The sequence below is a fragment of the Armigeres subalbatus genome, unplaced genomic scaffold (assembly GCF_024139115.2).
Source record: "Armigeres subalbatus isolate Guangzhou_Male unplaced genomic scaffold, GZ_Asu_2 Contig170, whole genome shotgun sequence".
Lineage (NCBI taxonomy): Eukaryota > Metazoa > Arthropoda > Insecta > Diptera > Culicidae > Armigeres > Armigeres subalbatus.
Genome location: NW_026942506.1, coordinates 99,225 through 121,248, shown reverse-complemented (window position 1 = coordinate 121,248; position 22,024 = coordinate 99,225). Strand labels below are relative to the sequence as shown.

At 44.3% G+C, this 22,024-nt stretch overlaps 2 protein-coding genes and 1 long non-coding RNA gene across 4 annotated transcripts; all 3 read left to right on the top strand.

The window, feature by feature from the left end:
• Positions 1-335: 335 nt before the first annotated feature.
• LOC134203220 (uncharacterized) lies at positions 336-953 on the top strand. Of its 2 annotated transcripts, none has more exons than XR_009977537.1 (2): positions 336-587; positions 676-953. It is a non-coding gene; the product is annotated as an uncharacterized LOC134203220 (long non-coding RNA). The 2 variants fall into 2 exon arrangements; XR_009977536.1 differs by having other exon boundaries at positions 336-591.
• A 3,589-nt stretch (positions 954-4,542) lies between these two features.
• Positions 4,543-7,776, top strand: LOC134203224 (uncharacterized). The gene has a single exon (XM_062678105.1). It carries the CDS (start codon positions 4,543-4,545, stop codon positions 7,774-7,776), a length of 3,234 nt encoding a protein of 1,077 aa, XP_062534089.1.
• A 183-nt stretch (positions 7,777-7,959) lies between these two features.
• LOC134203223 (uncharacterized) lies at positions 7,960-10,941 on the top strand. Its single transcript, XM_062678104.1, has 3 exons — positions 7,960-9,963; positions 10,075-10,430; positions 10,713-10,941. The coding sequence occupies exons 1-3, from the start codon at positions 7,960-7,962 to the stop codon at positions 10,939-10,941; spliced, it is 2,589 nt and encodes an 862-aa protein (XP_062534088.1).
• The last annotated feature ends 11,083 nt before the right edge of the window (positions 10,942-22,024 follow it).

Here is a 22,024-nt window from a genome sequence, read left to right as displayed (position 1 = left end):
TCATTTGACTCAACCATTCAATTGCTAACATTCAGAATCACCCTGTGCTTCTTATATACTCCAGTTATGCTTCCTCATATGCCGCCAATCGCCCTTTCATTGTTTTCATTTACCACACACGTTCCGCGCTTCCACGCCGAAGAACCCTTTCATCCGAAACAGCACTGTCCCTAATTTCCTTTCAACCGAATGTTGGGACATGTATCGCACACATCGTAGCCCGGCTCAGATACGCACGCACGCTGGATATCGCGAATCAACGTTGATTAGGCCGGGGTATCGGGAACGGGAAACGATATCTACGCAGATGTTGCCACCCCCTTCGTATGCAAATGAGTACATAGTACCGGGATTCATACGGCATGTAGGTAGCTGCCAGCAGACAGCAGCAGTGCCAGTGCCGCGATTTACGCTATTCGGTACGGGGACATCCCGTTCTGTGCAAATGGTTGTTGGCCGTTGGCTTCAGCAGCTCTGTACTTCCGCGCGGGATGCTGCACAACGAACGAATGTTCGGAAGGGGACCGAGCTGAGGCAAAATAGAACGGGAATATGGAAATGCGGCTCTGTTCGCCCGCTGGAGGTAGGTAGGTAAGCACATGCACGTAACTCATTTGAATTGCGTATGCCGAGGATCAGCAGTAATGGGTGTTCTTGTTATTTTTTCTTGTTTAGCTTCTTGTGAGGATGTTTCGCGAGGAAAAATTGCTGCATGTTAAGCCTATGATAACGAGACGGAATCTGCCCAATCATGTCTTGAGTTACGAGAAGGCTTATCTTCTCAAGATGTTTTGTTTCCTGGATGGGGACGACGGAGCCATACCCCGATGAAGTGAGGATACGATATGCAATGAAGATTCTTTGGTTTATTGTGATGTTTGTTTTAATAATGGCGTCAAAGCTCTGATGGAAAGTTGAAGAGTAAACCTTGTATCGCAATCGAATATAAACAAGCGCAGTTTATTTGGATTATTATTTTTTTCGGATGCCATAAAAGCATGATAACAATGTCGATTATTGTTTTAAATTTATACGCTGCAAAGTTCGTTTGATAGTTTGGTCGTGGGATTTTCAGTCGTGCAAATACATTTTCCTAAAATTGAGAGTTCAATTCCCGCCATGCAAGCAAAACTTCAAGAAATTATTTCATGGCCATTGCAGCATTGACGGACATAATAATCATGCATAACTTGTTGAGCTAAAACTAAACTACTTAAAGGGTATGGCGAAGAATAAAATGCTTATCAGCGAAGGTGAAATTCTCTCTAATATGAAAAGATTTCAACATTTGAGTAAAACAACCAAACCAACAAAAAGTTCTTCAAATGTTTTTAAAAATCTTGCTCCCGGATTCATATTAGAGCTATGTTTTGCCCGCGTAGTCTAATACATGGATGCCACTCGCAACAAATGACTAATCCTATCCAATTCATATTTTCAAACCAGGCTTCACAATTGCTTCAGAATTTATTACCCCACTCACCCCACAGTCCGCCACTATTGAAACTTGATGGATGTGATTCGCATCTGTTTTGACACATTTGGCATTTATTTATTTCTTTCCCCACTCCGGTCGCACCAAATCGGGTTATGCGAAATGTAAAATTCCTACGTCGTCATCCATCTCGTCATCTTCGTGCCACAGCGAAGAAGATTTAGTCCTATTCTGTCAAAGTCGCGATACTTCCGCCTTCCACCCCGCGAATAAAACTTCATCAGTTTCATCTCGTCAAAATCACGTAAAACTGTAACCGGGCCAACGTGGTTCGGCAGTTCGGAAGTGTCTGCGTGTGCCAGTTTCCACTCGCAATGAAGCAATTTTCAATAAACAAAACCCCCTTTCCTAAAGCGGCTCTGTTCTGTGATGAAAAGCGCGGGATCCGAACGGAAGAACCACCGGAGTTTGATCGGAACGGATCTCGTAGATTTTTCCAATTATTCATTTTTCAAATTTAATGCGAAAAACCCGGAACCCAACCCGGCCTAGGAACCCGGATGCTGACAACGAAGCAGTTCTCGTTGTGTCGGGGCGGTGGTTTGGGACAGCAGTTTTTCCCACTAATCTTCATTGCCTGGCTCCGCGCGATGGCAGTCGGCACCCCAATATTAGATGGAGGAAAGTTTTTGGCCGGGTACTCTTGCGGTGTAGGAACGTTGCCTCTAAAAACAACAATTTATTATTATTTTAGCATACTCATATCTCGTCCCCGGAAAAGTGCGTGAGCAGCGGGTTAGAGTGGCGGGAGGTAACGCAAAATATCCGCCATCTTTCATCCTTACATTTGTCAGAGCACGGGACGGTGTGGTGCTGCGCTGATCCGACGGGCTTGTCTTATTCTACATAAGCCTATCGCTTTTCGGGGCCATGTGGGATGATTTGCTATTAGACATATTTTCCGAAAGAATATGATTCTCCGCAAGGCAGAGGCGGTAGCAATGGGTGGAGATTCGTGGTGAGAGTTGCCGTATAAGAGGAGAGATCGGATGTTTCGCGCTACATTAGAAATATAAAGAGGATTCAGGACTTGAGCAGATTAGCGGGCTCCGATGTTGATACAAAATATGTATAGCAATGGAAGAAGTGGAGAAAGTGATGGGGTCTTCGGAATGAGATTAGAAAATATGATTGTGTTCTCAATTTCTCGGAACCACAAATTGCGTTGCGTAATTTTTCGAGTATTTGTTCTAAGAATTTTGTACTCCAAAATATTTGATAATGAGGCAAAAGTCAATTAAAGATTGCGCAATGGTGCGAAATGCTTTAAATAAAAATCTGTGTTGATGGGATTCCTAATGGGCATTCGAATCTGAAGAGAATTGAGAAAACCTTAACTACAGTTAACTCTCCCTTACTCGATATTGAAGGGACCATCGGGTTTACATTTTACAGGACACATTTTTTATGCAATGCAAACACTTTTCATAGCTTGAGATTGATTGACTGTCCGTAGTTGCTACTACATTATGACCAGATCAGCCGTTCTTGCACAGAGAGCCAACAGATGTTTGCTTGGGAGTAGCCACTCATATTCAATGTACAAGTGTACTGTAGACCTTATTTGTTAGGTCACACTGGCGCCCGACAAGTCAGAATGCGAGTCAATGTAGGTGAAGGGAGCAAATGATGATGGATTCACTCGCTCACTGCAAGTGGAATATACCTCTGCACTTGCCACGAGTTCATGCGGAATTTTTTTAGATTTTTTTGGTGAAGTTGACGGGTAGAGGCTCGTCTTGGTTAACGAGTTGCTAATGTGATAAAAGAAAGCAATTGATGGAATTCTAATTAGATATAGAAAACAAACTTTTTCCGTTCATTTTCAATTCTAGCAGTTACTATCATTTTGATATTTAGCTATTGTCTGGGCCTAAGCAGAAATTACAAATTTTGAACTTATGTAGCGAGAGCCACCCTAGGCACGTGGTCACTCATTCTCCGTGCACTACATGCTATCTCGTATCAAACACATCAGATAACCGCACAATGTTAGTTAGTCGTTAGTCGTCATGCGAGACAGTAGGTATATGTAGATAGGTAAAAGATTGAGCCGATCGCCTCTCGAACGCTCAAACCGTCTCTACGATATAGAAGCAGCAGAGCAAACGAGGGCAGTTCAGTTGATACCAATAAACCATCGCGTTCGGTAGCTCGTTCGTTTTCAATAAACACAAGTTGTAGTTTGTCTATAGCAAAATATAAAGTGTTTTAGTGACCGTGAACAAGTGACTATTATTAGTGACAATATCACCGCGCGTCTCAGAAACACCGCGTAATCAGTCCGGACGTTGTATGTGCGCAAACATATTTTGGTCCTTTGAACCGGATCATTCGCGGTGTGATAGATTTGCGCGTCAAGTGTTTTGTTTCACGGTCATAAAGGCTCAATCTTTGCCAAGACAATAAGTGCTTTGTGGGGCGCGATTGAAAAGATATTGCGCCATTGCCCTCACGGGGTGAAGAAAGATTGAAAGCTGATGGTGGATGGTGATTCAAGTGTACCGTTCTGCTGCTGGTAGATCGCGTTTGCAGTTTGACGACGGAAACCTATACCCGGGTGCTAAGACGAAACAGCTTTCCATTGGTGGTTCGAGAGCTGGACATTTCGACGGAATCGGATTACACGGAGGACGGCAGATATACAGGGAAGTAAAGGTGCATGTGTTTGTCTGCGGCATTTCCAGATCCATTATGGATCGGAGCCATTGATTGGTAATAAAACGATTTGCATGCGAAATAGTGTTCTGGCATTATTTAGTGGAACTGGTCCCTGTGGTTTTTCGTTAGAAAGTTGGTCTTGGTTTTCGCTGGATTCTGGTTGGTTCTTTTATTCGCTGATCAATTTCCCCCTCCGCTGTTGCTGTCAATCCTTGGGTGGTCAGTTCGTCTCGCGGCGCGTGGAATGTCGAGTCGATAGGCAGTCAGCAGTGCAGTAAATACAGTGCGGCAGTGAATAGTGCGGTGAAAAGTGAACAGTGCAAACGAACTCCTCAGTGAAGTGAACTTTTTTATTTGCTAGTGGCTTGAGTACTAAACAGTGGACTATGGCGGACGATCTGCGTAGTTTAGTAAAGCGAGAGAAGCGCATACGGAACAGTTTAGACTCAGTGGCTTCGTTTGTGCGCGAATATGATGAACAACGCGACAAAGATGAGGTGGGAGTTCGTTTGCAGCTGTTAGAAAGTTCTTTTAAAGATTTTAATCAAGTGCACGAGAAAATTGAGGTGGTTCTGGATGAAGTCGACGAGGAGCAGGACGCTGATTCAAAGGAGTCGGAGAAGGATCGTCGAACAAGGTTGGAGCAAGCATCCAAGAAGCGAGAAGCGGAAGGTGCAGCGTTGACCAAGGACGTCGAGAATTGCTACTGCAAGGCCAAAGCGGCGCTTTTGAAGTGGCTACAGACCACGAAACCTGCATCCAATAGTTTAGCAACCCCAGCTAATCAGTCCGTTCTCTCTAAAGTGAAACTTCCAGAAATCAGACTTCCGACGTTCAGTGGCAAACTTCGAGATTGGGTATCTTATCGTGATGCTTTCCAAAGTCTGATTCATGGGAGCCGCAAACTCACCGACATGGACAAATTCACCTACCTGCGATCGTCGCTGTCCGGAGAAGCGCTTCAGGAAGTCAGTTCCATTGAACTTTCCGCCGCCAACTATGTCGTGGCTTGGGCTGCACTTGAGGAACGATACCACAACAAGAAGCTGATAGTGAAGGCCTATCTCGATGCCATCTTCTCTATTGAATCTATACGGAAAGAGAACTATGAATCACTGAACCAGCTTGTCAGTGACTTCGAGAAGAATCTCCAGATGCTGCAGAAGATGGGAGAAAACACCGATGACTGGAGCACGATTCTGGTGCACATGGTGTGCTCGAAGCTAGATGGTGTAACCCTTCGATTCTGGGAATCCTCGCATAATTCGAAGGAAGTGCCGACCTACCGGAATCTGGTGACCTTCCTAAAGAATCACTGCGCTGTTCTTCAGTCAGTTGAACTGAACAAAGCCACCCCCGTCGAGCAGAAGAAACCAAAGATAAGCGTCAGCCATCCTACGATCGCCACCGGTCGATGTTGCTTCTGTGCCGAACCGTTTCATCATGCATTCTTATGCAAGCGGTTCCAAAAAATGAAGACACCGGAACGATATGATGCAGTGAGGAAGAACGGTCTGTGCATGAACTGTTTGTCTTCTGGTCACTTGGCCAGGAATTGCAGCAAGGGAGTTTGCCGTAAATGTGGAAGAAACCACCATACTCTGCTTCACTTTGAAGCAAACAGTGCTAAATACAAATCCTCCGTTCCACAGACGACAACAAGACCCCCAAGTGAACGCCAACCACCAACACATCAAGCACAGCCGGAAACACCAACCAACCAGACAGCACACACCACAAACCACAACGAACCCTCCACTTCACTATCAGTAGTCCAAACACTTTCGCAAAACACCAACCCACAGTCCGCCACAGACAAACTGAACACATTGCAACACACTGTATCCCTTCCGTCTCAAACAAGACCTTCTACACAAGTTCTGCTTTCTACCGCCATCGTGCGGATTTGTGATGATAACGGAAGATCGATGTTGGCCAGAGCATTACTAGATTCTTGCTCGCAGTATTGCTTCGTTACATCTGAGTTTTGTCGTCGAATGAATCTCCAAGAAGGTCAGAATTACGTTACCGTAAAGGGAATCGGTGGTTCCGAAAGCGTTTCGCAGAAAGCTGTACGTGGTACGATCAGTCCCCGCTTCGCAAGCATTTCTAATTTCGAGGAAGTGATGCGGTTCAACGTGTTACCGAAGCTCACGATTCCACTCCCTTGTGAGGGGTTCGAAACAAGCCAGTGGAATCTACCACAAGACATCACACTAGCGGATCCGCACTTCTACCAATCCTCGAGCATCGACATGATCATCGGTGCCGAATACTATCTCGACCTGCTGCGAGAAGGGAGGTTCCGGCTCAGCGAAGATGGTCCAACATTCCAAAACACGGTGTTCGGATGGATCGTGTCTGGTCGCACCACTAGTACTTCCTTATCAGTCGCCGCCACCACACTATGTTCCACGGCGGAGCTTCAAGAGCAGCTAGCTCGATTTTGGGAACTCGAAAGTTGCCAGCTGAGGAGTACTTATTCCATAGAAGAATCTAAGTGTGAGGAAATCTTCAAGCAAACAACAACCCGCGACGAAGAAGGACGCTTTGTCGTATGCTTACCGAAGAAAAGGCACATCATTGAGCAATTGGGAGAGTCAAGACGCAGCGCAGAACGACGATTCATCAGTTTGGAGCGACGATTTGCCACAAATCCGCAGCTGAAGAAGCTGTACTGTGAATTCATGGAGGAATACTCGTCAATGGGTCACATGAAGAAAGTTAGCGAAGCAGAACTGTCCGGATCGGTGTGCTATTATTTGCCGCACCACGCCGTTCTGAAGCCGGACAGCACCACAACCAAATTGCGCGTTGTGTTTGATGCATCGTGCAAAACTACGTCAGGTGCTTCACTCAATGATGGGTTGATGGTCGGCCCCGTAGTTCAGGATGATCTCGTCTCCATTCACGCTCGGTTCCGACTGCGTCGGATTGGTATCGTCGCTGACGTAGCAAAGATGTACCGAATGGTAAAAATGTGCTCACGTGATCAGAAGTTGCAGCTTGTTCTATGGAGGAAGTCTTCAGAGCAACCCATCCAGACTTATCAACTCACGACCGTTACGTACGGCACCGCATCGGCTCCGTTTCTCGCCACTCGTTGTCTAGTTCAACTAGCAGGAGATGGAGACTCCACACATCCAGTAGCAGCACAGGTGCTGCGTAAAGATTTTTATGTCGACGACATGATCACGGGCGTCGACAGTCGAGAGGAAGGCAAGAAGCTTGTCACAGAAATGGTTAGCCTGACAGACTCAGCTGGATTCTCGTTACGTAAATGGAACTCGAACTGTGAAGAGGTCCTAACCGAGCTGCAGCCGCATCTTCGCGACAATCGAGAAGTATTTGAGATGGATCCTCCACCGCCAACCGATACCGTCAAGACACTAGGCCTCGTCTGGTGTCCACCCACCGATGATTTCAGCTTCACTGTGCCCAAGTGGAGCACGACAACAGAGGTGACGAAGAGGACTGTTGTTTCCGATGCGTCCAGATTGTTTGATCCGTTGGGTTTGATTGGACCCGTAATCGTCGAAGCCAAGATTTTCATCCAAACGTTGTGGAAACTGCAAGTCAGTTGGAACGACTTGCTTCCCGAAAACCTTCAAGCATTTTGATTGGAGTATCGTAGAAACCTTGGTGCTTTGGAATCCATCAGCATTCCGCGATGGGTCAACTACAGTGGGGACTGTTCCTCAGTCGAATGGCACGGCTTCTGCGACGCTTCAGATAGCGCATACGGTGCTTGTTTGTATTTGCGATGTACCACTTCTGATGGTTCTGTTCGTGTTCAATTAATGATGCCAAAGTCCAGAGTAGCACCACTGGAGGATTTGAAGAAAAAGAAGCGCAAGCTTTCAACGCCCCGTCTAGAACTTTCGTCCGCATTGCTTCTCAGTCATCTTTACGAGAAGGTTAGCCAAGCTACCCAATTGAAAATTCCGTCGTTTTTCTGGACTGATTCCAACGTTGTTAAATTTTGGATTGCGTCGACTCCATCGCGATGGCAAACTTTTGTCGCGAACAGGGTGTCCGAGATCCAGCACCTGACTAAAGGTGGTTTATGGAACCATGTCGCAGGAATCGAAAACCCAGCCGATGTTCTTTCGCGTGACATATCAGCCGCTCAATTGGAGTACCAATCACTTTGGTTTAATGGACCCGTTTGGTTGCGTCAAAGACGAAACTTCTGGCCCGTGAACGCTGAAGTTGCTGTTGAACAGCTAGATCCAGCTACCCTCGAAGAACGAAAAATCGTAGCGCTACCGCTGCAAGCAATTCCGCCAAGTGAAATATTCTCGCTACGCTCGTCGCTGACATCGTTAGTTAGTTTGGTAGCTTGGATTCGTCGTTTCCACCACAATGTGCAGAGTGTCAACCGAGGTACTAGAAGGGTCGGATTAATCACCTCGCAAGAATATGAAGACGCCATGCTACATCTAGTTCGGCTATCACAAAAAGAATGCTTTTCGCAAGAGATAGCAAATCTGTCCAGTGGGACTCAAATTAAAGATTCCTCCGCAATATCACCATTGAATCCTATGCTGCAGGGTGGAATACTTCGCGTTGGTGGCCGGCTCCGGAACGCTGCTGTATCCGAGAATCGGAAGCATCCAATGATCATTGACCATCGTCATCCTCTCGCTTCGCTGGTAATCCGCCACTATCATTTGAAGATGCTTCACTCCGGACAACAAGTTGTCATTGCTAGCACCAGAGAAAGGTTTTGGATCCCGAACATACGTAAACTGGTACGGAAGGTCTTGCATGAATGTGTCACCTGTTTCCGTATCAAACCAAGATGCCATGCGCAATTAATGGCAGAACTCCCGTCAGAAAGGGTGAACCCCGCTCCTCCGTTCCAGAAGGTTGGTGTGGACTATTGTGGACCTTTTTTGGTGTCCTATCCCCAGCGTCGTAGTCCTCCCGTGAAATGCTTCGTTGCTGTATTTGTGTGCCTCGTTGTGAAGGCAATCCACGTCGAGCTTGTCGCAGATCTCACCACGGAGGCATTTCTGGCGGCACTTAAACGTTTCTCTGCTCGTCGAGGTCGTCCGGCTTTGATAATGTGCGACAATGCTAAGAACTTCGTCGGGGCCAAGCGTGAACTTCTGTTAAATGAACGACTGTTAAATCTTTTCGAGCAGGAGCAGTTTCAAAACGCTGTGGCATGCAATGCCGCAGCTGAGGGTATTGAATTTAAATTCATCCCAGCAAGGTCTCCAAACTTCGGTGGTCTCTGGGAAGCAGCCGTGAAGAGCTTCAAGACCACTTTCAAAAAGGTCATCGGAACGCGAACGTTGCAGTACGACGAGATGCAGACAGTTCTCACTCAAATTGAGGCAGTGTTGAACTCTAGACCGCTTACTCCAATCAGTAATGATCCTGGAGACTTCGAAGCCCTTACTCCAGGTCACTTCCTGGTGCAACGTCCGTTGACAGCTATCGCTGAACCTTGTTTGGAAAACATTCCAACAAACCGTCTTTCCATTTGGCAGCGAGCCCAAGCATATTCTCAGCAAATCTGGAAGAAGTGGACCACACTGTACCTTTCCGACCTGCATAATCGGACGAAGTGGACAAGGCGACGAGACAACATAGCTGTTGGAACAATGGTTCTATTGATGGACGAGCGGCTTCCGCCGCTGAAATGGAACCTCGGTCGAGTCACCGAAGTGTTCCGAGGCTCTGATGACAACATTCGCGTGGTAGACGTACAGACTAGCAGTGGAGTATACCGTAGAGCGATCTCGAAGATTTGCATACTTCCGATGAGGGACAACGCATATTCTTCGAACGATGAGGCATAATTTGCCTCCACCGGTGGTGCTTCGGCACCCGCGGAGGTCCCAGTGGCCTCCGCCTCCGTTTTCCATCATTTTTGCAAAAAGTAATCGAAGTTTCATACCCCATAGCCGTTGTTCTACCCGGTCCCGGGTCCCCGGGACACTGCTCCGCCTGAAGCCAAGTCGTCATCAGTCTATTGTTCCCCTTTGAAGTCCAACGTTCCGAGCTACAAACATGCTTTGGTGATGGTAGATGTGCTCGTCAGTCAAGATCCTGTGAAGTCCCGTCCGTCCATTCGATGCTCAAACCGAGAATCCCGCATATTTTTGGGTCCATCGACTCAAGCGTATTTCGATACTAACTCCGTCCATTTTGTCGAGGTACTATCTGGCAACCCTTACTGGTCCAGCATTCCCAGCGTCAATCGGAGTTTGGCCAACTCAACGATCGTCCCTGGTGTCATCCGGATCAGCCTGTTGAAGCGGTATGAGCTCACCGCAACCGTCAGAATCCATCCTGGACAACTTTAGTCAGTATTGCAAGCAGTTTTTTCGTCCGTTGGAACATCGAACCGCCGTTGGTGGCGGCAGCGGAGGTCAAGGGGCCTCCGCTTCCAGGGAAGTCATTTTTGTTCTCGTTAATCCATTTAAAAAAGCACCCTCTCATATGTTCCAGCGAATGATGCCCGTTTCCCCGTCGACTTCGAGGACAACCACAGGACACCCAACTAACCACTCCACCGTCAATCGATGTCCGTCATCCGAAGAAGGAATCGAGTGAACTCTGAAGGTGGCCACGGAAGCACACTACCAAATCGTCGTCATCAATCAAGTCGCTGCATCGTAGAATACTTCAAGACATCCGTCAGTCCCGCCAAGAATCAAAGCCGAGATCCGGAGCAACAGGAAAGCTCACAAGCCATGCAGCGGTTCGTACCACCGCCAAACGCACCGAAGAAGAAGATCACGAAGAATCAGCAGAAGGAAGACTGCTAGCCAGCCGTGTTGCAAGCAGCATACCAGATCAACCGTCGAAGATGAACATCGTCACACCGTCGTAAAGCAGCAGCAAAGTAGTGTGAATATAAAAGTGAATTATACTAGTCAGTAAGATTATTATTTAAGAAATTCGCAAGTAACTAGTTTTGAAATCCGTAGCTTTCAAGGTGGCCGGCTATGTCTGGGCCTAAGCAGAAATTACAAATTTTGAACTTATGTAGCGAGAGCCACCCTAGGCACGTGGTCACTCATTCTCCGTGCACTACATGCTATCTCGTATCAAACACATCAGATAACCGCACAATGTACACCTTTCGTTAGTCGTCATGCGAGACAGTATATGTAGATAGGTAAGAGATTGAGCCGATCGCCTCTCGATCGCTCAAACCGTCTCTACGATATAGAAGCAGCAGAGCGCATGAGGGCAGTTAGTTGATACCAATAAACCATCGCGTTCGGTAGCTCGTTCGTTTTCAATAAACACAAGTTGTAGTTTGTCTATAGCAAAATATAAAGTGTTTTAGTGACCGTGAACAAGTGACTATTATTAGTGACAATATCACCGCGCGTCTCAGAAACACCGCGTAATCAGTCCGGACGTTGTATGTGCGCAAACAGCTATCAATCATGTGATTAACTGATAACTGAATAATAACAAATGTTATTATCAATACAAATTTAGTATTTTCTTTTAAATTTCTTGTCGTTCAGATATCGTGCTAAGCATTCTATTCTTTCGAACATATTAATTTCTGCTAAATATACCTGGACTATGCTATAAACAGTATGACAAGAACTGTGTCCAAACTTACTTACTTACTTACTTATGGATCCTGTACACCTCCGGTGGTGCAAAGGGCCGACTTGAAAGATCTCCATCCTGAGCGACCTGCTCCAGAATGATGCGGAGCGTGACAATATGGTCCACACAGGATCTTCCGGCACGGAATCCGGCCTGCTGCCGCCGGAGAGTCGCATAGATCTTCTCCTGAATCCAGGCTAGGATAATTTTGCACAGAACTTTGAGAACGGTACACAGCAACATAATGCCTCGCCAGTTATCGCATACAGTCAGGTCACCCTTTTTGGGCACCTTCACTAAGATACCTTGCATCCAGTCGACCGGGAAAGTTGCGGTGTCCCAGATATTACGAAATAAACGATGCAGTAGTTGAGCGGATGTCATGGGGTCAGCTTTGAGCATCTCGGCTGATATGCGGTCGACCCCTGGGGCTTTATTCGATTTCATGCTTTGGATGGCTGTTTGAATCTCTAGCAGTGATGGAGCTTCGGTATTGACGCGTGTTATACGTCGGATCCTAGGCAGATCATGCCGAGGTGGTGATGGCCTGGCTGGCACTTGAAAAAGTTGTGCTCGAACCAGCGTTTCAGCTGGTCAGTTGGGTCGGTCAATAACTGATCATTCGCGTCTTTCACAGGCATCGTTGCATTCATCTTTGCCCCGCTTAAGCGTCGTGATATATCGTAGAGGAGGCGAATGTCCCCGGTTGCGGCGGCTCTCTCTCCTTCGTCGGCCAGAGAGTCTGCCCACGCTCGCTTGTCCCGTCGACATGAGCGTTTTACTTCCTTCGCAAGAGCCGCGTATCGTTGACGGGCTAAGACTTTGGCTCCTCTGGTTTTCGATCGCTCTATCGCGGCTTTGGCTTCTCTTCGCTCCTCTATCTTCCTCCAGGTCTCATCGGTGATCCATTGTTTTCTCTGGGTCCGCAGTTCGCCCAGATTATTCTCGCTGGTGGCGATGAAGGCATTCTTGCTGGCCGTCCATTGGTCTTCCACGCTGCCACCTTCCGGAATACCTGCAGCACGCGTCTCCAGTCCTTCAACGAAGGACCGTTTCACCGTGGCATCTTCCAGTCGGCGTGTGTTGAAACGTCGTCCAACTCTGTCCTCCTGTCGACGAATCTGCGCAATGCGCAGGCGTATTTCGCCGATGAGGAGGTGATGATCAGACGCGATATCGGCACTACGTTTATTCCGTACATCAAGAAGGCTCCGTTTCCATTTTCGGCTGATGCAGATGTGGTCGATTTGATTTTCTGTAAAGCCGTCACGGGAGACCCACGTGACCTTGTGATCCGGTCGATGAGGGAAGAGCGATCCCCCGATCACCATGTCGTTATTACCACAAAATTCTGCGAACAGCTCTCCGTTTTCGCTCATTTCTCCGAGACCATGGCATCCCATAATGCGCTCATGGTTCGAGTTGTCGGATCCGATCTTCGCATTGAAGTCGCCCAAACAGATCTTGATATCACCCTTCGGAATTCTATCTACGACGGCATTGAGTTGACTGTAGAAGTTCTCTTTGTCTTGCAGATCGGCAGCATCGGTTGGCGCATAACATTGGATTATAGTAAGGTTTCGGACCCGTGTTCTAAATCTGACAACGATTATCCTTTCACTTAAAGGTTCCCACTTCATAAGCGCAGAGTGTGCCTGAGCGCTTAGAAGGAAGCCAACTCCGCGATGCCGGGGAGCGTGTTCACCTTGTAATCCAGAGTATAGCAGAACTTGTCCCGACGGCGTTCTGTGTTCTCCAAAGTTTGGCCAACGGACTTCACTGAGTCCCAGGATCTCAAGCTTCATGTGGCGTGCCTCATTGGCAAGTTGTGCCAATTTACCCTGCTGGGCTAGGGTTAAAACGTTCCATGTTCCTATTCGTGTCCGTTGTTTCGCGCTAAGAGTCGTCGCCGTAAAATCAGTCCGTATTCTTTCATTATCGGATTCTCGAACAAATTGATGTTTCGGGAACAGTAGGTTGTTGGCCCAAGGTTCCCTATCCATCGGGATGGGGCTGCCATCTTAGGTATAGCTTCCGGGGAATAGCATTTCATACTCAGCCGCTGGATGCCAGAACAGACGCTGTTGGAGCCGCACCTCCTTGGTGAACAGACGCTCGGTCAGTCGGGTCAAATTTGTTTAAAGTCCCAACCAACACCGGGACTAGGCTGGTGCGCTTTGAGCGGCACACGGTCGCTTTGATAGGGTCTGCTTGGGGACACATGCAGCTTTTTATAAAAGTTCAACAGAGCCCACTGTCGAACCCCACCACATCCTAGACAGACCCCACAGGACGCACCCTCTCACTCTAGCTGATGTCAGAAGGACAACTGAGCCCAGGCTGCACTACCAGCTAAGTACGCAACCCTTAGCTGGCGGTCAATTGTCATTGGAAGACCCGTGGAAGCGTGAGTATTGGAACTTGTGAGGACCAGAGCTATGTTAGGTGCCCCTTCCCGAATGTCAACTCACCATTTCGCAGCCCACTGTGTCCAAACACTGAACTGAAATTTTCGTCTAAGCAGACGGTGATTTTACCCGTTACCAATGATATCTATTGATTTGTTTATTTCTTTGTCAACAAAGGAATTTACAAAAGAGTACACATTTGTTTTATACAATGCTTATTAACTTTACTTTCATTTCAGTTGTCGTTCAATAATGAAATGTGTATCTGAGAACCAAGCATTGTATTTAATTTATTACTTAAAATGGCCTTGCAGCTCCCGGAACATACGATCCAAGGGCATTTGCTCATTCAAGAACGACGAATACTCTCGACTAACCGCAATATAATTCGCCTTGGGATCCATACAAGGATCCACAGTGTTTTCTTTAAATGGGGAAGCGGAAAATTTAACTGGGAATGTCGGATAATCAAGAAATTGCAACGATCTGGTGTGTTGTGGAGAAAATAATCATGCTCAGTTCGAACCTAGGTTTGAACGCATAATACAAAACCGGGCATGATGATCTGCAGTCAAACCTCCATCTCATGAATCGATGTTGAAATGGCGACGGTCGACTCATGGAAATATCGAGATGTGAAATAGAAAATCCTTTGGAAGGTGTTTGAACGGACCATCACAGTAACCCAGAAAATATCTTCTAACTAGTCGACTCGACAGACGTTGGCTGACATAGTAGGCGAAAAAACGCGTTGTGGACTACCCATACTAAAATGCCACACGAAACATAATTTTAGTTTTTCACGATTTACTAAACCTTGCTCGTGATTTTCGCATGAAGAAATATCATTTACCGTTTTGGCTCAAATCCCCAACATTAGCGTTTTAGCACCCTAAAACTAAGAATTTCCTCGGTTTTTCGTACGAAGAACCAAAGAATTCAAGATTCCATGGACAAAACTACGCAAATATGGTTCAAATTACCTTTTAAATTCGAGTCATGTTCGGAGTTTGAGTCAAACCGGTAAACCCGTCGGAAAACATATCTGCAGAAGGAATGGAGTCATAAAACATCGACTGATACTGATAGGTTTGACTGTATATAAATAAGAATGAGTTGAGGTTTTCGTTGTGTCTATTTGACTAGCGGAAGAGTTCTCCACATAGCAAGATTTGTTCACGGATTAACTCTTCCTTAATACATATATGCATATGAAAACACTGCGAAATACAAGGTTTAAGTTTGAATAAAACCTAGAACCGTAATCGATTTACAGCATGACGCTGCTAGCAATCTAATGATTGACAATTAGAGAGAAAAACTAACCTGAGCAAGATCGGGAATGATTGCCTAGTATTTATATATATTTTTAACTAGCAGACCCGACGAACTTCGTTTCGATTAATTCTGACTAATTCTCGAGTTATGAAGAAATTGATGTTTCATTTGAATGGGAACCCCTCTTTACAAAGGAGGGAGGGTCTCGAACCATCTTAAGAACCTTCCCCGGCCTCAAAAACCTCTGCATTCACACCAATCGGCCCAGTAGCTTCCGAGTCTATAAGGGTCAGACAGACAGAAATTCATTTTTATGTATATAGATGTATATAGATTGGTCATCAACTTGAAAAAAAAAAGTATTCAATAAAAGAACGATGAGCTGTATTCATCCAAATTGATTTCCGATTCGCTATTTTAAATTGAATTACGTTATCATTTTTGTTATTCACTGGTAATTCAACCAAGATTCTAGTTATAATAATGGATAATAAAGTTAAAGTTATTCTACTTTGTTCTCTATGTCCAGCCGACTGCTATTTACATGACATCTGGATTTGAATATAAACAGTTTTCAGTAAATGCTAAATTGTAGAAAGCGTAGTGCTCTTCCTTCAATTCGAATTTGTATCCCAATGAATGTCAACATTTTTTTCAATGTGTAACGAAGTCGGTAAAGAAGCTTTAACTATTTTGGTCAATAAAACAGTGATGACTGATAACTAAATGAAAACTAACTAGCTATTTAGGTCAATAACAAGTATAACAAAATGTGTTATCAACTGGGTATCTGTGATAAATTAATTTGTTTTCATTAAGTTATTTCAGGAACAAAATTCTGGTATGATTTCTGTTATATTAGCTGTTAATTCAACCACAATGATAACAAGTTCAGTTATCAAAATGTTAGATAACCGGATAATAAAATTTGTTATCGATTAGTTATACATCTTTGGTCAAGATGAGTCTCCGAGTTTTCTATAAAGTGTTCGATATTTTCGTTGTCTAGTTGAGTTAGTTCTAACACAGACAAACAGACATAACACTCGTCAAATTTCCATCGTTCACTGATTTACTGGTCAGTTCAAATAATCATTAGTTGGCCAATCGGTCACTCTTGGCGCGCGCATCGGATTTGCTCGAGTTTGACATTTGCTCATTACCACCATCTGGTTTGTGATTTGCCCAACTAACTGAAATCAACAGATGTCGTGTTCAAATGACGATGAATTTGATGAGTGAATGTTCAATGTGTTATGTCTGTTTGTCTGTGGTTCTAATGTTTCATCTGCATCAACTCGCTTTGAGAGACGTTTTTCTTAATGATCAATAGATAAATGATCGAAACGTTTGATGATCAAAGCTACCCCAAATTGAAGAATCAAAAACGCGACATAAAAGATTTTTAAAACAAGTTTAAAATTATAAAACAATCAAGAACAGCATCCGTATACATTCCACATGTAACATGATTTCACAGGTTTTAGGGGGAGACAGTACATATTAGAGTGATTCAAATTTTGACTTTTTTGCCCCCTGATGCTTAAACGATTGCATTTGCCATTTTAATAATCCTCCTAAATTTTCAGCTAATTTGGATATAATTTGAGTGGACACGCGCGGTTTGAAGTTTGTATGCAAATTACTATGAAAACAGTAACTTTTATGGAAAACCGCACCCCAACGCTTTCCTTTAAGGTCTAAAAAATATGAGTACATCGGCAACAGAGGAAATTTTACAAGGAAACAGGCCATCTTTGTTGCGAAACGATTTGATGCTTGCACGAAAAGTTATTAAGGAAATACTGAATCGTGGGAAATTCAATTTAACACGTAAAAGAATAACATCAATATCAATAATGAGCAGTTTTGTTTTCTTCATAACTTTGCTTCCAAACGACAAATCGCTTCGCAACAACAACTGCCTTTCAGCTTGACAAGCATTCTGTGTAGTCAATGTGTTAATTATATTAAAATAGTTCATGGGCCACCTCACGAAACGGTTTTTCACATAAGGATCAGGATTCATAGTAATTTTCATACAAACTTCAAACCGCGCGTGCTCACTCAAATTACATCCAAATTAGCTAAACATTTAGAAGGATTATTAAAATGGCAAATGCAATCGTTTAAGTATCGGGGGCAAAAATGTTAAAATTTGAATCACTCTAGTACGTATACCAGGTATACAAAAAAGCGTGGCAGAGGGGGGAAGGGGATTTTAGAAATCTCAGAAAGCAGTGGACGTCATAGTTGAATCACCCCATAGGGAAATATTTACACAACAGCTAAAAAAATGAACAATGTTCCCCCGGATTACGGTAGTTAACATTTGTTTCCTTATTGAGTGACGTGAAAAGTAAGATGTTCATAGTGCATAGTGAAAAGTACTGGAAAATGGAAGTGAGTACTGAGTAGTGAGATGTGTGCAGTAACAAATGAGAAGTGGGAAGTGGTCTCTTTACACTTCTCACTTTTCACTTGTCATTTCGCAATTCTCATTCCTCACTTTTCACCACTCACTTCTTACTTCTCACTTCTCAATACTCATTTCTCACCATTCACTGCAAAACTCTCTCTTCTCATTTCTCACTTCTCACTGCTAACTTTTACTTCTCACTTTTGGTGGTTCCCTGGGGACCTGATGCCCTCAGGGAAGTGGTCGCTTTTGGAGTGATTCTGAAACCCAGCTTGTGACACGTCAAACATCACGATTTTGCAACGCAAATATAACAGAAGACAGTTGCAGAACATCTGAGCGCATTGGCCACTTCCGGAGATTCCCTGGGAACCTTATGCCCTCAAAGAAATGGTCGCTTTTCGAGTGAGACCTGATGCCCCAGGGAAGTGGTCACTTTTTGAGTAGTTCTGAAACCCAGCTTGCGACACATCAAACTTCATGATTTTGCAACGCAAATACAATAGGAAGCATTTGCACAGCATCTGGGCGCATTGGCCACTTCCAGAGGTCCCCTGAGAACTTGATGCCCCAAGAAAAGTGACCACTTTTTGAATGGTTCTGAAATCCAGCTTGCGACACATCGAACTTCATGATTTTTCAACAGATATGATGATGCCCCAGGGAAGTGATTACGTTTTGAGTGGCTCTTAAATCCAGCTGGCGACACAGCAAACTTCATGACTTTCCAACACAGGTATAATAAAATACATTTACAGAGCATCTGAGCACATTGGTCATATCCTGAGGTTCCTTGAGAACCTGGAGCCCTAAGAGAGTAGTAAATTTTTTGATTTTGCAACACAAATCCCATAGAAGGCATACTCCTTCTCCTGTAATTGTAATTTCTCCTCATCTAGAAACCAATAACTAACTTCATGAGGAAATTTTTTGAAGATTTCTATTCTTCTCTTCAAGTTTTACTTCTAGACATGTCTTCGGCTATTCTTCCAGCAAAATCTCCGGCATTTCCTTCAGGAATGCATTCTAGAGTTCCTACAAGAATACAATTTCCTTTCAAAATTCCACTAGAAGAAATTAATGACGAAAATCCTCCGATTTTTCACTTGTAAATCTATAAGAAATTCCTTTGGAAATTCTTCTAGAAACTTCTCGGGGCTTTCCCCAGGAACTCTTCCTTAAATTCCTCCGGGATAACTTCCGGGAATACCTCCATCAATTCAATCCAATAAGATTTCATTCTGGAACTTCAGAATATCCTTCAAGAATTCCTCTAGAAATTTCTTTACAAATTTCTCCAGGAATTCGTCGAAGTATTTCCCCGGAAATTCTTCCAGGTATTTTTCCAGGAATTCCTTCAGGTACTTCTTCAGGAATTCCTTCAGGAATTTCTCCGGGAATTTTTCCACGGAATTGTCCTAGAATTCTTTCCGAACTTCACTCGGAATTACTCGGAAATTAATTTGAGAGTTCCTTCAGGAACAAACAAAGAACAGCAATTCATCTGGGAATTCTTTCAGGATTTCATCTGGGAATTTCTGCATTAATTCCTCCTGATATTTTTCCGGGAATTTCTTCAAATATTTTTTCAGAAATTCCTTCATGAACTTCTTCAAGAATTATTCCAGGACTTTACTCCGGAAGTGCTTGTGGGAGTTCCTCCAGGAGTTTTTCTAAGAGTTTATCTGGTAATCTCTCCAGGAAATTCAGAGGGAATTCCTGGAGGATATTTGGCAGGAATTTCAAGGGAAATGGGATTTCGGAAGTTTCTCTAGTAAATCAACTCCGGGTATTCTACCGCCTGCTCCTCCAAACATTCCTCCGAGCGTTCCCCCAGTAGTTCTTCCGGGAATTCATTCAGGCTTTCTTTCAGGAATTCATTTAGGCTTTCTTTGGGAATTTATCTACAAACTCCTCCAGAAGTTCATCGGAGAATTTCTGTGGGAGTTCCTTCGGGAATTCCTTTAACAATTCTCCAAGAGCTCCTGGAATTGTTACGGATGTTTATCCAGGAGTTCTTACGAGAGTTCATCCAGGATTTCCTCCGGAAATTCATCCAAGAAATTCATCCAGAAGTTCCACCGAAAATTCCTCTGATAATTTCTCCTGGAATTCCTCCAGAAATTCCTCGGAGAGTTCCTTCGGAAATTATTCCGGGAGTTCCTTACCAGAGGAACACCCGCAGGAACTGCCGGTGAAACTCCCGGAGAAATTCTCATATAAACTGCTGGTGGATCTCCCAGAGGAATTCCCGTAGGAACTGCTGGAGGAGCTCCCGTAAGAACTCCCGGAGGAATTTCAGGAAAATCTCCTAGAAGAATTTCTAGATAATCTCCCGGAGGAACTCCCAGAGAAACTATCGGAAGAACATCGGGAGGAATTTCCAGCTAAATTTCTGAAGAAAGTCTAAATGATTTCCTAAAAAAAGCCTGAATGATTTCCTGGAAGAGCTAATGGTGCAACTCCCGGAGACTCCTGGATGAATTTCTGCCGGTGGAATTCCCGGGGGAACTTCCGGAGGAGTATCTGAAGAAACTCCCAGAGAATTTTCAAAGGAACCCCCGGAGTGAACTGCCAGTGAAACTATCAAAAGACTTCTTCGGAAAAATTTTGGAGAATTCATCTTATAGACAAATCTCGTCTAGCTGAAACCTTTGTAGGGGTATGTAGCAGGACCATAATCATCAACAGAGGACCCCCCGGAGAATTCCTGAGGAGCCCTTTCTCGGAGGAGCTTCTGGAGAAATTCCCGGAAGAATTTTCAGAGGAACCGTAGGAACTGCCGATAGAACTACCGGAATAATTCTCGGAGGAAACTCTGGAGGATCGCTTGGAGGATTTGCCGATGGAACTCTTGAAAGAATTCCCGACGGAACTCCCGAAGGAATTTTCGAAGAAACTCCTGGAGGATGTCCCAGTGGAAATCTTGAAGTTTCCACCGGAATTCTTTCAGGATTTCTTTGGGAATTAATCTAGGAATTCCTCCAAAAATACCATTGTCGATTTAAGGTGAAGGTGGGTTGAGTACCAAAACAAAGCTTTGAAAGTATTGGTACAATAAAAACTGTCATATACTGTAGTAGTATTGGTGTCGTATTTATAAAAAACATAAAATATTAGTAGGGTGGTTCAAAAAACGACGCAGCTCCAACACGCTCACTCGATTCCGTCCTATGCTCCAAGTGTCCTTCAAAAACCGAATCGAACAAAACCTGTGTGAGCACAAGCCGGTTCAAGTTTGTATGAAAACTAGTATGTGAAACTAAACCTTTCATTACACTGGCTATACAGCGCCTCCCCTCCAAACGCTGGCGAAAAGAGAACCCACATAGCTGAAAGCAACATTCCAGAGACTACACTGAACGGAAATCGCACCGCAGGAAAGAACCATTGATTACGTAACGCAAAAAAATAGCAAAAAATAGTAATTTGCGTTCGATCATTTAGTAGTTTGTCAATAACTTATTCCAGAAGCTGATTTTCAAAATGTGTTGTATAGTGGACTTCTAGTGCGAAGGTTTTTCTACAACTCTGCCTGATGGTTTGTTGTTAGAATTCAACTAATAACGGAGTTATAGCGCTAGTAGCAGTAACTTAAACTAAATTATTGAAATTTCGTTATCATTTAGTCTAAGTTACTGAAAATATTGCTGTAACTACGTTACTAGTGGATCGAATGCAAATTACTAAATGATCGATAACATCCTTGATGCTAAAGACTCGCAACCTTGATTAAAATCGACTTCCAACTATTGGAACGACCATTCAATATGCATTGTCTATGGAGTTAAAGCTCTTAAATATTTCATCCATTTTGTTAAGAAAATAATTTTGAGCTTATTAGTGGAATGTTTTCACTTGTCATAAGACGAGTTTGTACAATCCCATTTAATTCCACCACTTAGTCGGGCAAGAACGAGACACAGAAGACGACCTTACTGTTGAGGTCGAAATACGTATCTGTCAAGGTACAATTGAGTGGTGAATTAAATGGGATTGTACAAACTTGTCTTATGACAAGTGGTATTTCATCCACTCATATGGTCTCCCCCCTCGCCAGCGCCCAATGACGGAGTGCCACAATCAGAATAATGTTAAATTCAGAGCATTAGTGATTAATCATAGATTTAATCATGATTAATGAATAATGGGTTATTTAATCATTATTCATTA

Excerpts from the sequence above, each read along its gene's own strand:
- LOC134203224 (XM_062678105.1), top strand. The coding sequence starts at position 4,543 with ATGGCGGACGATCTGCGTAGTTTAGTAAAGCGAGAGAAGCGCATACGG.
- LOC134203223 (XM_062678104.1), top strand. The coding sequence starts at position 7,960 with ATGCCAAAGTCCAGAGTAGCACCACTGGAGGATTTGAAGAAAAAGAAG. Across the intron at positions 9,964-10,074 it reads CATATTCTTCGAACGATGAG|CCGTTGTTCTACCCGGTCCC; the intron begins GCATAATTTGCC and ends CATACCCCATAG. Across the intron at positions 10,431-10,712 it reads CGGATCAGCCTGTTGAAGCG|AAGGAATCGAGTGAACTCTG; the intron begins GTATGAGCTCAC and ends CGTCATCCGAAG.